Below are 15327 nucleotides of genomic sequence, written 5' to 3'. Positions count from 1 at the left end.
GAGGCCATAAGATGGTCCCTTCTCTTACAAAAACATGGAAGGAGTTTCCGATCTGGGTTCTTTGCAGCAGACCGCAGGAGCCAAGGACTGTGCAGCGTTCAGGGAGAGCATAGTGAAAAACTCATCCTTTAAAATAATCAAATAACATATGTCAATTAGTATTTTAAACTATCAGATGCAGCTGCATGTATTGGAGGAGAGGGAATAGAATAAATTGATATTGCCATGTAATTCAGCAGTGGTTGCTGAGGAACTTTAGGCATTGCTGTCGCAGAATCAGGTCCCACTGAATATAGGGAGCCCTAGTTATAGCTGAGGTCAGCATTCCATCTCCGCTGCAAAATGATAGAAGCTGACTCCCGCTGGCAAATCCCATCTGTCCCTTGACTGTCAATCAAGGGCAGTCCTGATAGTCTCTCTTGAGCAGTTCTTATACAGGAATGCCCAGGCTATCAGAGCACACGCACACACACACACACGCGCTCCTTTACCAAGCTTCAGAATCATGGCCTCTCGCACATAAGCCAATCAATCCATGCCTCCAAACAGGAAGTAAAGCAGTAGTCAGCAAAAAATAAGAAGTATCTCAAAATAAAAATAATCCCAAATCTTGCAATTTACTCTAAAGAAGCTACATGTATTTGAAAACGGACACTGAAGAAATAGCTGACTTTTTGTCAGTAACTGTGCCATTAATTGTCAGGGGTGGACCCAGTAGCAAAGGATTAACAAGAAGAGTGCTCCAAATATCTTCAGTATCTCAAAGAGATCTCAAAGAGTCAGAAAGTACACCTCTGATTCTGTAAATTTTTAAATAAATGCATAACTTTACAAAAATTTTCACATGTGCTTAACTGTTTGCAGGACTGGGTCTAAGTACCCCTCACTTCTGGATGCCATTAAAAACACACAGGGCTTGTCTACACTGGCACTTTACAGTGCTGCAACTTTCTCGCTCAGGGGGGTGAAAACACACCTCCCTAGGCGCTGCAAGTTTCAGCACTGTAAAGTGGCAGTGTAGACAGTGCACCAGCACTGGGAGCTGCACTCCCAGCGCTATTAGCTACTTCCCTCTTGGAGGTGGTTTTTTTAATAGCGCTAGGAGAGCTCTCTCCCAGTGCTGGTGCCGTGACTACACAGCCACGTTAAAGCGCTGCTGCGGCAGTACTTTTATGTTGCTAGTGAAGACGTACCCACACAAAAGTGCACATAAGCCACATCAGAGGGGGAAACAAAGGAAACTTTCCACATAGTATTCTCCCTCCAGCCAACTCAACCGAAAACTCCTCTAACTAAACACCACTGTTAGCTTTTATAATATTTTTCAGCTTTGAAGCACTTTATAGTAATGAATCAATCTCCACAACTCTCCTACAAGACAGGTGTTAGCCTCATTATACAGCTGGAACATGCTCAAGTCTATGCAGCAAGTCAGAATTGGGACAGTAGTTTGAAAGTTGTTGGCTTCCTGTCTTTTTTTTCCAGCCTTGTGGTCTGTCCACTAACTCATGCTGCCGCTAAAAAATTATAATTATTTCTTTTTCTCAATGAAGAAATTCTCCAAAAATTATAATTATTTCTTTTTCTCAATGAAGAAATTCTCCAATACATTTTCAAGTTCATTATAGCTGAATTCCCGATCCTGCGAACAGGTGAATAGCCCCACTGAACTGTGCAGGTGAATAGCCCCACTGAATTGTGCAGGTGAATAGCCCCACTGAACTGAGTGGGATGACTCGTGTGTAAAATTACTCACATGCATAGTGCTTTCAGGATTGAAGACTAGCATAGTAAACTGACCACTTACAACACAGACCTTTATCTGTCATCCATGATTCAGAAGTAGGAATTACTGAATCAAAACTTGTTTAGCCTCATTATGATTATAGATATAATAATTTACCTTTCTGTGACACTACAGAGTAAGGGAGGGGAAACAATGATAAAAGTTAATAAAAATTGTTCCCATTTTTGGAAGTGACTACATTTTGTCAAGAGACTGGAAAGATTCCAAAGTATTTGTGCGTTCAAAATACTTAAATGGTAATGCTGAAAGAGAACACATCAAAAGGCTTTATTGTGCTATAGCACAGCAGAATAAACATATGTAAAATAAATGTTTAAAGCTCTTTTAAAATTGTCTAAACAAAAGATAGAGTTATGATTTACTTTATGCTAAATTTGATCAATATTTTGTCTTACCCAAGAGTGATGTAACAATAGCTCCACAACAAGAGGCAATTGCTTGCTGAGTAGGGGTTATTTTATACAATTCTTTGGTATTCTCTTCAGAACCCATAATTTTCCTCTCATAGAAAAGCACCCTATTAATAAACAGAAACGAGATTGTTTTCAAAAAACTTATGGAAAAATCATTAGAAAAAATAAAAGACTAAATAAAGCAATAGTAGTATAGTGTAAAGTCTTCTGTTTGCATACCAATATTATCAAGTTATCGATTGTAAAAGTTAGAAAATGTTTTTGTTCTACAGCTTGTTCTGAAAAAAAATTAGATCTATGTTTACTTAAATAAAAATTAAAACAAAAAACTCTGATATATATTTAACTTTAGCTTTTTAATACCTTTTAAACATTAAAAATAAAGAGGCTCTAATCCATGTCCACATCTTCCCAAGCTAGGAAGCTCAACAGCATTTGCTAGTTCAAGTGAAATGGCTGGATGTTGTCAGCACTCTGAAAGCACTGCAGGCCATACCTCTTCGCTAACCATCCTAGCAACACCACACTCATGCTGAACAGGAGAAGATATATGTTTTACTCCTGAAGGCCTTCTGCGGCCAAAAACTTACTAATTCTGAGCCAAAAAATTAAAAATGCTGCGCACAATATTTTAAAATTCTGCAAGTTTTACTTGTCAATAAATAAATGCAGAGGCTCCAGCATGGCAGTACACAAAGGTGAGAGATCACCCTGCAGCCTCCCCATCCCCCATCCCAGGGACACAAACTCAGCGGTGCAGCTGCACCCAACCCTGACACAGCACAAGGCCTGGGCCTGCTGCAGAAACACCGTGGGGCCCTGCCCCTTTGCGCTAGGGGCACCAGGTGTGGGGCAGGCAGGATCCAAGTGTGGAGGGGCTCAGCATGGGGCGATCCAGGTGTGGGGTCAGAGGATTCTGGGTAGGACAATCTGGATGCAGGCAGTTCAGTAGAGGGTCTAGGTGTGGGGGCTTCTGGATGCACAGAGGCTCGTGGGGAGTGGGGAGAGGGGGTGTTCCAGGTGCAATGGGACTCTACAGGGGCTTCCAGGTGAAAGTGGCTGGGGCTCAGTGAAGAGGTCTGGTGCTGGGGGAGTGGGGAGTGGTGGGGGTCTGGGTGCAGCTAATTGCGGGTCAGTGGTGTTAGGGCTCAGGGTGGTGCAGGGATGTGGTGCTCATCAGAGTGGGGGGTTGAGTGAAGGGAGCTAACTGGCGGGTGAGCTGCGTGCAGGGGTGGGGGTCTGGAGGCAGGCAGTCTAGGTGCAGAGGGCTCCAGGTGCAGGGATTGAGGTTCCATGGGGTAGGGTTTGGGTATGGAGGGCTAGGGGAGTTCTGAGTGTACGGGGTGAGGCTTGGCAGGGGTGTCCGGGTATGGGGAGTCCGGATGTGTGGGGGTTGGGCAGATGGGTGAGCAGCTCCCCGTACAGTGACCCCTCCCCCCGCAGCTGTGGAGCGATGGGGACAGGAAGCGTGGAGGATGCTGAGTTTCCTACAGCTAGGGGAGGTTTCTGAGGGTGGGTCTGACATAGCCCCAGCCACTCCTTGAAGGGAAGAGGAAGTTCCATCCTCTACTGCCTCCAGCCCAGCTGGGATTAGCAGCTGATCCCGGCTCAGCGTAGGAGCCACTGGCTGGGGTGTGCCCAGCTCTGTGGTGATTTACCTCTCCGCTGGCTGCTCTGGGTGCCTGAAATGATGTGCCTGCACCAGTAGGGAGTGGTGTGTGACTGCTCTTGCATCTTCCCTTTGCTTCCCTGTCAGAAAATCACTTTTCTGCGGGGAAGCAAAGAAAATCTATGGGGGACATGAATTCTGCACATGGACAGTGGCGCAGAATTTCCCGAGGAGTAATGTTTCCCTGCAGAATTTTACAACGTTGTCTTTAAGGAGGAAGAGCACTTGCCCAACACCATTCTCTGGGTGTGCTCTGTAAGGAAAGGGTGGAACCATTAAAGAGCAGCACATGCTCCCTACTGCCTCCCTACCATCCCTACTGCAATCCAAGAGCAAGTCAATAATACCTCATGGTCAGCACTCCCAAAGGCTAACAGATCTATCAATATCAGCATGAACATTTGATCTTCCTCATCACCAGGAAGAGATCATCTACCAATGCTATTAGGGCTGTTTTTGCCCCTTATACAGGTCTGTACCCAAACTGAAAAGACTCAAGAAGAACAGACATCTGGATACTCAGGCTTATCTCATAAAAAAAGTCTCTATAATCTTACCCAGAAATAGAACATGCAGTATTGACCAATAGTTAATGAGATTATTGACATCAAGTTTTCATTTCTTGAACAAAGGCCAGGAGAAGCCAGCAGCCTGTCCTCACCAGCCAGGAAAGCCACAAGTCCAAAGAATAGTATGTGGGACAAGTATGATCTAAAAGTTAAGGCATGTCTTACTAAATGTACATATAACTAGTGCAGCTGTTATTTTATTGATGTTGTAAAGTTCTTGTAAATTTTAAAGGCTTCTATATAAATGCTGTGCTCTATTATTTGTCTTTACTACCTAATGACTTTAATCTCCCCATTATAAAGGCTAATCTTAACTGGCTACATGATGCAGACAAATCTCTTTAAAACTCTTCCAGAGCAGTGGTTTTCAAACTGTGGGTTGTGACCCAGTACTAGGTCACAGAATGTAAGGCACTGGGTTGCAGTGGCTCTGGTCAGCACCGCCAACTGGGCCATTAAAAGTCCCATCGGCGGTGCTGCCCAGCTAAGGCAGGCAGGCTAGTCCCTATCTGTTCTGAAAACATGCTGCACCCTGGAAGTGGCCAGCAGTATGTCCAGCTCCTTGGCTGGGGGGGCCCACGGGGCTCCACGCGCTGCCCCTGCCCTGCGCATCAGCTCCACACTCCCATTGGCTGGTTCCTGGCCAATGGGAGCTGTGGGGGGCAATGCCTGCAAGTGAGAGCCATGCGCCTCCACCTAGGAGCCAGACTTGCTGCTGGCCACTTCTGGGGCGCAACGCAGTCCATGGTGCCAGAACAGGTAGGAAGTCTGTCTTAACAACCCGCTGCGCTGCTGACCGGCAGCTGCCCAAGGTAAGCCCGTGCCCCAGCCCTGAGCCCCCCCCAAACCCAGAGCTCCCTCCTGAACCCCAAACTCTTCATCCCCGGCCCCAGCCTAGAGCCTGCACCCCCAACCCAGAGCCAACTCCCCCCCCCCCCGCACTCCAACCCCCTTCTCCAGCCCAGAGCCTCCTCCCACACCTCAAACCCCTCATCCCCAGCTCCGTTGGGTCAAGGGCATCAACAATTTTCTTCAATTGGGTCACCAGAAAAAAAGTTTGAAAACCACCATTCTAGAGCATGTTTTTGATTTGACTGTTAGTGAAACAAATAAGGAACTTGTTTGCCAACCACTCCACATTGTCTCTTTAGCATTTTTTAAAAATTATTTTGTATTAAAACTACTGTCAAAACATAGACCACACACATTTCCCCAATAGGTAGTAATCCTATTCAAAAGGAAAATCCTTCATATAGCAAACTCACAAGTTCCCAAACCCTTGGTCAAGTAGGAAGGAAGATATACTACATCTGTAACGTGGTTTATAAACTTGGGTTCAGAAAAGGATTCCACACTCCCAGTAATGGAACCTAGCTGATTTCTTTGAAGATCTCCCCTCACACACTCTTCTATGAAGCAAAATAAGCCATATAGGACCAAAAGTCAAAATATTTTGGGAACTTACATTTTCACCCAACAAAAATTTGGTTAAAAGTTAAGGTTATTTGCATGCAAAACCCACCAGATATTCTTAAAAGCAAAGAAATGCCTTCACACCCAGACATCACATTAACTATTCACAATCACTGCACCTTCATAAGGAAATCACTTGCAACTCCAATATATAAAGAAACACATTGTGCAAGCATGTTAAGCTGGAGAAGTGTTGGAGAGCCTCATCAGCAGAACGGGTACTACAACCGGGGAGAGAACATAGGGTGGATCCCAGGCAGTGGGTGGAAACTGCAGATAGGACCTCAACCCATCAAAGTTGGATTCAACCAAGACACAGTGGCTATTTTTTATATTGGATTTGTATTGTTTTCTCTTGCATTCATACTGTAAGTCCCAGGCCAGAAGACAGAGGGCTTCAACTCTCTGCTCCCTCTATAGGGAAGAAAGGAAAAAGCCACCTATGACCAGCTTCATTTACAAAAACAATATTGTTTATCTATAATTCCATCTTCTGAGTTTTGCTGCTTTAGTTGGAATTTGTTTTCAAGGTATAAATAATAATAGATTATTATTACTGTACTCATGAAAGGACATAGGAATTGTGCAGGGTATGCCCTGGAATGAATAGATCACCCTGAGCAGTTGTTCTCAACCAGGGATACACAGAGGCCTTTTCAGTAATAGTGTGCAGTGACACTTTTGTATTTTTAGGTCTGATTCTGTAAGCAAGTAGCTTTTAAGTGAGGTGAAATTTGAGATACACAGGACGAATCAGCCTCCTGAAAGGGGTACAGTAGTCTGGAAAGGTTGAGAACCACTGACCCTGATTATATAGGGACTTTGGTTTTGTAACAAAACTCAAGTCCAGCACAAACAAGGGGAAAACAGCTTTATCCTAAGGACTAAGAGTTCAGTTGCAAGGGTCTTGTCTTCGTTTTCCATCTGAAGATGCTTTGCCCTGTGTGGAGTAAATCTGCAGGACTGGAACAACGGCTGTAGTCACGCAGAGCCGATTGTACAGATGGCAACAGCACTAAGCTGACTTTGCTATGCCGTGGCTCACAACGCCAGCAAAAACACAAGTAATATCACAGAATTGGATCAGGTAGCTACATCTCAGAGTGGGACATGGAGGAGTAGTTCTCTCTGGACCGGTGCAGTCAGACAGAGCAGAGCAACTTCTCAGCTTCCACTGCATCTAATTGGACCAGTGAGTGGGGTTTGGGGTAAGTGTGGTTTGTATTGACACTGTTAGGGAAAAGAATCTTTTCCCCAAGAATCAGACAAGCACAGACAATACTGAAGGGGGTTTATTCACGGTACCGGGAAGACTGACAAGCAGCTTCAAAGATATGGTACCAGAGTGGCCAGTTATATACATTCTCTTAACAATTAATTTGCATTTATTTGTTCATACAGAGACAGACATTGTTACAAGTCAAGAGAACCCTGAACAAAGATAAAAATAAGAACAGTACGTACATATAGAGGTCATCCTAATTGCATCAAACCTCTATGACCACCTTGTGGGGAAAGGAAGTGAGGTGGGTGGAGGATAGGGATGAGTGCTTAGATATCTGGTGGGTTGTGAAGGGAGGGTTTGTTCTGCTCTAAGAACTGAGTTACTGGGCGGACACTGACCATATATGCTGAGCTAAGGTATCATGTATTGACAGAAACTATGTCCTTGCGTCTCAGCAGTTTCTGTCTTTTCTGCTAGCTGAATTTTAACTCCTTCCTGACAATAGTAAGAGTTCTGGGTCAAGGAGCAAGACAATTACAATTTGGAACTGTATGCCTGTGCACTGATTTTGGGCTGTTCATTTTCTTGTATGTTAATATGAACATGGTTTTCATGTTTTTATTGTTTTTCCCTAAATAAAAAGACACTTATGACTTCATGCTTCTCCAGGGCTCTGAATGGGGAAAACCCACCCTCAGAAGTGACCAGGAAGGTTTTATTTTGATTTCCCAGAGCCAGAGGTAGGAGTACAGATGTGGGTGGTGGTTCAAGCCATAGTTTTATTGAATGTTGTCCTTGTTGCTGCCATTGGTACCTGGCAGAAGGGTTACAATACCAACATAAATATCAGTTAGAGGTTTAAAAAAAAAAAGTTGACCAGTCTCACACACAAAGGAACAGTAAATGAAGATCAGTCGTAGGAGAAGTCCTGCGCATCACACCTATATTAAAGGGAGGTTTCAGCTCCACATTCATCCCTAATTTTAGTGCTTTATTCAAGATGAACAGCAAAGAGGCTTTAAAAGGCATTTTAAAGAAGTTACTACTTGAGAATAAGAAATTTTAAAGACTGAGAAGGGCATTGTAATGGAGAAGTGGACATTATGACATGTAATAACTACTTCAAATTGTTTTCTTTTAATAAGCCTGTAGTTCAGCTCCATTAAAATCCTGTAAAGACCTGTAAATATCAAAAACACAGATTTGTTATTGTAATGCCAACCCATACATGGGCATTGGCAGTGGGGATCAAACCTGAGACCCTCTGGAGCTAAATGCAAGAGCTTCTACTGAATGAGCTAAAATACATCTCTGTTTACTCCTGGGGGAATTCTGCACCACCACGCATGCGCAGAATTCATGTTCCCCACATATTTATTTGCTTCCCTGCAGAAAAATGACTTTCTGACAGGAAAGCAAAGGGAAAATGCAAGAGCAGTCACACACCACTCACTAGCTGCACAGGTACATTGTTTCAGGCACCCGGAGCAGCCGGTGAAGAGGTAAATCACCACAGGGCTGGGCATACCGCAGCCAGTGGCTCCTACCCTGAGCTGAGATCAGCTGCTAATCCCAGCTGGGCTAGAGGCAGGAGAGGACAGGACTTCCTCTTCCCCTGCAAGGAGTGGCTGCTGCTATGTTAGACCCACCCTCAGAAACCTCCCCCAGCTGAAGGGTCACTGTATAGGGAGCTGCTCCCCCATCCGCCCAACCCCCATGCATCCAGACCTCCTATACCCAGACACCACCAAGCCTCACTCCGAACACCCAGAACCTTCCTAGCCCTCCATACCCAAACCCCACTGAACCTCAACCCCGCATCTGGAGCCCTCTGCACCCCGACTCCCTGCCTCTGGACCCCCACCTCTGCACCCAGACTACCCCCCACTGAGCTCCCTGCACTCAAACCCCATCTCTGATGAGCACCATACCCCTGCACCACCCTGAGCCCTCACATCCAGACCCCCACACCACTGACCCCCAATTAGCTGTACCTAGACCTGCACCTCACCAAGCCCCACTCCAGCATGCAGACTCCCCTGCTGAGACCCCACATCCAGACCCCCTCCCCTGAGCCCCAACCACTTTCACCTGGAAGTCCCTGCAAAGTCCCACTGCCCCTGCATCTGGAACCCCCCCGCAGAGAAGCCTCTGTGCATCCAGATCCCCCAACAGCTACACCACCCACTGAGCTGCCTGCACCCAGATTGTCCCACACATAATCCTCTGACCCCACACCTGGATCCCCCCCACACTGAGCCCCTCCACACTTGGCTACTGCCTGATTGAGGCAGCCTGCCTGCCCCACACCTCATGTACCTAGCACAGAGGGGCAGGGCCCCAGAGTGTTTCTGGGGCAAGCCCAGGCCTTGTGCTATGTCAGGGTTGGGTGCAGCCTCATCACTGAGTTCATGTCCCCATGATAGGAAGGCTGCAGGGTGATTTCCCACCTTCATGCACTGCTATGCTGGAGCCTCTGCATTTATTTATTGACAAATAAAACATGCAGAATTTTAAAATATTGTGCTCAGAATTTTTAATTTTTTGGTGCAGAATGCCCTCAGAAATATCTGTTAGCCAAGGATGAAGCAGACTCATCATTCTTTCGGGTGCCTAGCCACCACTAGAGGGGGACATAGCACCATTTTGAGCAAACAGGGGTTACCTTACAAATACCCAGTTTCTGGCAAATTCAGATTTCTTAAAAAAATTCTCAGCTGTTTTGCAATAAAGCAGGATTCATTAGGAAAAATACATTTGAACTGATAGAACATTCTAACAAACCCGTGGTCCAATTCATGAATTACAAGATATATTTCATGACATGATAAGAATTCTGTTGAAACTTGAAATATAATTGCATAGAAAGCTATAACTGAAAACTGCAAAACAGCAGTAGATTTACCTTTGTTGGCAATTATTTTCTTGCATCTGCAAGTTCCTGTTCTTTGTTTTCCTTATTGAAAAATAAATATTATAATATTGTTTTCTTCGAAGGTTATGTCAATGCAGTGAGTCTACTAATTATAAGCAACTCTTCAAAAACAAACAAACAAAAAACCACATCTTAAGCAGCCATGCATGCATAATGGTGAAGGATAGAAAAAGGTTTGAGTATAATAAGATTATAAAAATGGGGCATGGGATGCCATAAAATCATATACATCAGGAATAGACAGGAACTCTTAAATCATAAAATTTTATATAACCGCTGTTATAACATTTTCACCAATGGTGTCTCAGCAATCTTTCTACTTAGGCCTCACCTAAACTAGAAAAGTTAAACCCCTAAAACTATGTCTGTGTCACGACTGGACAACGGTGGTCAGACCTAGTGGTCGGAACAGGAGTTGGGCCAAGTCAAGTAGCAGGAGGTCAGAGTACAAGACAGACCAGAGGACAAACTAAGAGTCAGGATGTAGGCAGGTTACCAGAAGATGAGGGTCAGACGCCAGGTTACAAACAGCAATAGAAGAGCAAAGCCAAGGACAAATTAGGGTCAGAAGCTGGAATCTACAGTCTAGTGCAAGCAGAATTTAGAGTGGCGGAAAGCAGGCAGTCCATGTTGTTGCTCAGACACCTTCCCCTCTTAGCTTCCTGGGTTAAGTACTGGTACCAGCCAATCAGTGGGCTCCGAAGGACCACCACTCAAGTCCTGCTGGGCAGTACCTCCTGTTAAGCCCAGCCTCACAAAGCCCTCCACTAGCTATACAGCAGCACAGAATCCCTTTGGTCCCAGCACTGCTGGTTCTTACAAGTATTTTTTTGCCTTGACCGATATAGTTACACCAGTATAAGCCCTAGTCTGGGCACAATTATATCAATATTGCTTACCTTGCTTCCTGAAACGTATATGCATTTTTATATCAATATAGTTAAAGCTGCAAAAGTTTCTAGTATAAACAAACCTGACCTCTAATGGTTCCGGGCTTTTCTTTATGTCTAAACAGATCTTCTCACAAGCTCATATACCTCCAGAGAGTCCATGTATCACCGCCAAAAAGGCTGGTATCATTCATGCCCCCATAGGCTTTCACTGGGAAAAAGGTGTGCTCTTAGCTTGGGTGAGCTAACTCAAGTTCACTGGGATTTTCCCTTGAATTAGCTAACTCTAGTTAAGAACACACTTCCCCACACCCCCAGTAAAGATAAGGCCTCAGAAACTTCAGCCCTCGAAACTGAAGGGACATCATCAACCCTTCCTCAAGATCATGTCCTCCTACAGATTTCTGCCCACACCCCAGGCTGAAGGGAATTTGCTCTCCTCATGGAAAAGCTCCTTCGCCGCCGCCCCCCCAGACACAGTCCCCTTTAGGAACATCAGCCTCTACTACACACACACACCCCTCTCACATCCCCACACTAGTGACTACAACCCACACTCTTTCCCCCCATATCCTTCCCCCACGAGTGACTACAGCTCCCCTTCTTCCCCCCACACCCTTCCCCACTAGTGACAACTGCCCCCATTCCTTCCCCAAGCACCATCGCCTCAGGATTGCGGCCACTGATGTCGCTCCCCCACTTAGGGACCTGTGCCCCCTACCGCAGCGTTCCCACCCCGAGAGCTCGTCCCCCGAGGCCGCCCGCGCGCTGTCCCGTACCGGGTTGTTGGGAGGCAGGAGCCCACTCCGAGTCACTGCTCCCAGCGCTGGGGGAAAGCGCAGCCCCGGCACCGACCCTAGCCTTGCGCCAGCATCCCCCTCTGCCGGGCAGCGTCGGCCGTGCCGCCTCCTCAGGGGGTGGTGCTAGTCAGCCCCGCCCCCCGGCGGGACGCGCAGGGAAGGAAGGAGGCCGGGCGAGTAGGCCCTTGTTGAGGTCGGACTCGTGAGGCGGGAAAGCGCCTAGGACACTGCGGGGACGGGGCTCGGCCTTGGTTACCGGCCTTAGAGCCTACGGTGAGCGAGCAACAGGAGGGCCCTCCTCATCCGCGATCAGGGCGCAAGGGCAGCGGGAGCGGTGGCTGGGGTGACGGTTGGAAAAGGGCTGGGGGAAAAGGGCTGGGGGAGCGGTGGCTGGGGCGGGGGTGACGGTTGGGAGAGGGGCAGGGGGAGCGGTGGCTGGGGCGGGGGTGACGGTTGGGAGAGGGGCAGGGGGAGCGGTGGCTGGGGCGGGGGTGACGGTTGGGAGAGGGGCAGGGGGAGCTGGGGCGGGGGTGACGGTTGGAAAAGGGATGGGGGAGCGGTGGCTGGGGCGGGGGTGACGGTTGGAAAAGGGATGGGGGAGCGGTGGCTGGGGCGTGGGGAGCGAGGGACGGAGAAGCAGAGGCGTGGTGGCTGGGGTCGAGGTGACTGGGACTTGGAAGCAGCAGTGTGTTGGGGATGGGAGCCAGGGAGCAGTAACTCCGTGTGGGGAGTGTGCATGGGCTGCCTCTGTCCCTCTCTTGGGCGTTTAAATTCTCTGTTGAACTATTTCTCCTGCAGGTCATAACCCTCGGAAGGAAGGTGGACAGAAAAATGTGACTCACCAAGAAAATGAAACCAAATGCTATGAGGATTAGCAACAAAAGACAAGTTACAAGTAGGTGATGGTCTTTCCCCATGTGATTTTAAGCTATAATGGAAAGCAGTTCAAAGTGATTGTAAATCTCATTCAGTTGCTGGAATGGATTTTTTTAACAAGTTAATTTGGGTAAATTGCTAACAGGGAACTGCTTTTCTCAAGCCCTTCAAATAACAATGGGGCGACATTTATGACATTTAAGTACCTATGATGGGGCCTCAATCCAGCATTTTGTTTCCTGGTGGGCTCAAGGGTCTAGGAGCATGGCACTGGTTTTAGGACTGACGCCTGATGTACCATTTCCTACAAATGCATAAACATGTTTAATTTTATTTGTTCAGATAGTCCCATTGAAGCAGTGTTATTAACAACAACTCAAACACAAAATGGATAAATGAATATCTCTGCTGTATTTGTAAATACCACCACCTTCCGCTAATTGAAAATTCAAAAGAAAGCTGAAATGGTTAGGTTTTTAAAACCTCTCTCTCTAGTGTTGGAAGCTCAATACTGCTTTATGCTGATACATGAGAACAAAAAGTGAAACTGACTAGAAATAAGTGAAACTGGTTAGCCTGTTCATTGTACAAGCTGTCTGAAGTGCTGAAAATAAGTAATTAGTAGATATATGGAAGAGTAGATTAGGCCTAGGCCCTATAAACTGCTCCATGCAGGCAGAGACCCCTCCTCTCCCCCCCCCCTTCCCGCATTGACATCATTTTCGTCCTCGCAGCAGGTCCATCCTCACAGAATGTATCCGATGAAGTGAACTGTAGCTCACAAAAGCTTATGCTCAAATAAATTTGTTAGTCTCTAAGGTGCCACAAGTACTCCTTTTTGCGGATACAGACTAACACGGCTGCTACTCTGAAACCCATTCTCACAGAGCAGCTTGCAGGAATGAGGCTTTTGGTATTAAAAATGTATTTGTCTTGTTAATTTCTGGTATTAAAGTAACCTAGATAAGATAATTGATATATAAATTATTTTAGTTACCTTTCATTTTCCGTTTAAGGTCCCACCCTTGCAAGTTGATTCACCCAGGATGAGAGTTTCCTGTAGGTCCTACCATACTCCTGTTGTAACTTTATTTAATCATATTATGGCAGCACCTAGAGGCCTCCACCCAGTATGGAATCCCATTGTGTTAGGCAGTGTACATACACATAACAAGGGAAAATCCATGTCACAAAGGTTTTACAATCTAAATAAAATGACAGAGCAGAAGAAAAGACAGTATTAATTTTTAAAACGTACTTAGGTTTTTTTTAATCTAGTATGTTTGCAAAATTTTAATCTGAAGTCCCGTGGAAATAGTTCTTCCATGAATGATTGCAGTGAGATATTACCCTAAAGTTCTTTTGCTGTTTAGAAAAATTGAATTATTGAGTGGTTATTGGTTGTTTAGATTCAAATTCTGCCCTCATTTAGGACTCTATCCAGTTCTCAATGATTTAAATGGGAGTTGGATTGAGTTCTTCTACCTGTTTAATAAATCTGAAGTCAAGTGACAGAGGAGAAACTAGTCGTTAATCTTCTTTTTTGATATTTTGTTTGTCTTTAAATATTTGTTTTGCATATAGCATACCCAAACATAGTATTGCTACTTTAAGAGAATAGTAAAGAGAGGTACTTTCAGTTCCCAGAACATTGTGTGTTCTTGATGATACCAGTACATTTTCTAGTGGTGCATCATTACAAACACAACATAATATTTGGCAAATCAGGTGGAAAGAAAAGAAGACATTATACTGCTAATGGTAAAAAAGAAAATCAACTGTAAAAGAGGATTTTAATAGTAGAATTGTAAGGACTTGATAACAATATCCACTGAATTCACTGGAAATCTTTCTACTGCCTTCAGTGGGTTTTGGATCATGCCCTAAGAGAACAATTTGAATGAATTAGGCCCCACACTTGCAAATACTTATACACATGCTTAACTTTAAGCTGTGAGTAATCCAGCTGGAGTCATTGAGTAAATTTGCATGCTTAAAGTTAAGGATATACATAACTGTTTGTTTGCAGGATTGGGGCCTTTGGTGGTTGCTCCCCTTTAATATTCGTGTCATTGTTTTTAAATTATTTTGGATAGGCATCAAAATGTCTTCTGAAAAATGAAATAATGAACAAAACTTTAATATTGTATTATTTTAAAGCAAGGTGCTCTATTATTTTTAAGGTACTTTTTTTTCTTGTGTGCTTTAGGGTCACAGTTAATCAAAAATGTATCCTGCTCATGCAGCACCTTGGCTTATCCTTCCCCTACTCTTCCTGCTTGAATTTGGCCTTAAACAGGGAAATGTATTTTTGTAAACACAAAAGTACATAAAATATAATCCTATTTAAATTATCTACCCTTTTGACAGCAGGTGGAACGCAAGGAAAAACAGAAAAAAATAAACCTTCTCTGAAAACTTTGAGAGAAGATACCACAAAGACAGAGAAATCGAAATATAAGCCACTTACTGGGAAGGTGTTTTATCTTGATATTCCCTCTAATGTGATCTCTGAAAAATTAGAGAAGGATCTTAAGGAACTAGGAGGGGTAAGTTAAAAATCATATGTGTTTACAAAGTGGGAAAAATAATATGCAAGTCCTGGATATTTTTCCAGTACATTATGTTCTGTATATACATGGCTAAAAATGAATAATTTAAAAAATGTTG

The 15327-nt window shown here is 44.9% G+C and overlaps 2 protein-coding genes across 7 annotated transcripts in view; one reads left to right on the top strand and one right to left on the bottom strand.

The window, feature by feature from the left end:
- The window catches only part of SLC25A40 (solute carrier family 25 member 40), a 74728-nt gene extending 62866 nt beyond the window's left edge, over window positions 1–11862 (bottom strand). For 4 of the 5 annotated variants that reach the window (XM_048838063.2, XM_048838067.2, XM_048838066.2 and 1 more), the window contains exons 1-3: window positions 11761–11854; window positions 10062–10112; window positions 2203–2324 (exon numbers count right to left, since the gene is read on the bottom strand). In XM_048838063.2, coding sequence (XP_048694020.1) covers window positions 2203–2324; window positions 10062–10087 — 148 coding nt within the window. In that variant the 5' untranslated portion in view covers window positions 10088–10112; window positions 11761–11854. Of the gene's footprint in view, window positions 1–2202; window positions 2325–10061; window positions 10113–11760 lie in introns of all 5 variants that reach the window. The other variant, XM_048838065.2, reaches the window with a different exon arrangement.
- Window positions 11863–11903: 41 nt separating this feature from the next.
- Window positions 11904–15327, top strand: part of DBF4 (DBF4-CDC7 kinase regulatory subunit) — a 43195-nt gene continuing 39771 nt past the window's right edge. Inside the window, exons 1-3 of one of the 2 annotated variants that reach the window (XM_048838060.2) lie at window positions 11904–12054; window positions 12580–12676; window positions 15031–15206. In XM_048838060.2, the coding sequence (XP_048694017.2) occupies window positions 12631–12676; window positions 15031–15206 (222 nt within the window). In that variant the 5' untranslated portion in view covers window positions 11904–12054; window positions 12580–12630. Of the gene's footprint in view, window positions 12055–12579; window positions 12677–15027; window positions 15207–15327 lie in introns of both variants that reach the window. The other variant, XM_048838059.2, reaches the window with a different exon arrangement.

This window comes from Caretta caretta, chromosome 2 (genome assembly GCF_965140235.1).
Source record: "Caretta caretta isolate rCarCar2 chromosome 2, rCarCar1.hap1, whole genome shotgun sequence".
In the NCBI taxonomy this organism is placed as follows: domain Eukaryota; kingdom Metazoa; phylum Chordata; order Testudines; family Cheloniidae; genus Caretta; species Caretta caretta.
The sequence above is the reverse complement of the archived record's forward strand: the minus strand, read 5'-3'. Positions and strand labels throughout refer to the sequence as shown.